At 75.1% G+C, this 205-nt stretch overlaps 1 protein-coding gene across 1 annotated transcript in view; it reads right to left on the reverse strand.

Moving 5' to 3' along the window:
* Nucleotides 1–202, reverse strand: part of USP38 (ubiquitin specific peptidase 38) — a gene marked incomplete at its 5' end in the record, with an annotated part of 22,385 nt that extends 22,183 nt beyond the window's left edge. The window contains one exon of the mRNA XM_010158296.1: nt 31–202. Coding sequence (XP_010156598.1) covers nt 31–202 — 172 coding nt within the window. The remainder of the gene's footprint in view (nt 1–30) is intronic.
* Nucleotides 203–205: the final 3 nt, after the last annotated feature.

Here is a 205-nt window from a genome sequence, read left to right on the forward strand (position 1 = left end):
CCGCCCTCCCCCCCCCCCCGCGGCGCTCACCGGCGGCCGGGATGACGGCGAAGAGCTCCGCTCCGGCAGGCAGCAGCGTGTCGGGCTCGGCCTTCCAGACGCTCCGCAGCAGGCCGCTGACCTGCGTCACCTGCGAGACGTAGAGGCGCAGCTCGGCCTCCCGGCTGCCCTGGCTCTGGAAGTGGGCGATGCTGCGCACCAGCTG

Source organism: Eurypyga helias, unplaced genomic scaffold (genome assembly GCF_000690775.1).
Source record: "Eurypyga helias isolate BGI_N326 unplaced genomic scaffold, ASM69077v1 scaffold8689, whole genome shotgun sequence".
Taxonomy (NCBI): domain Eukaryota; kingdom Metazoa; phylum Chordata; class Aves; order Eurypygiformes; family Eurypygidae; genus Eurypyga; species Eurypyga helias.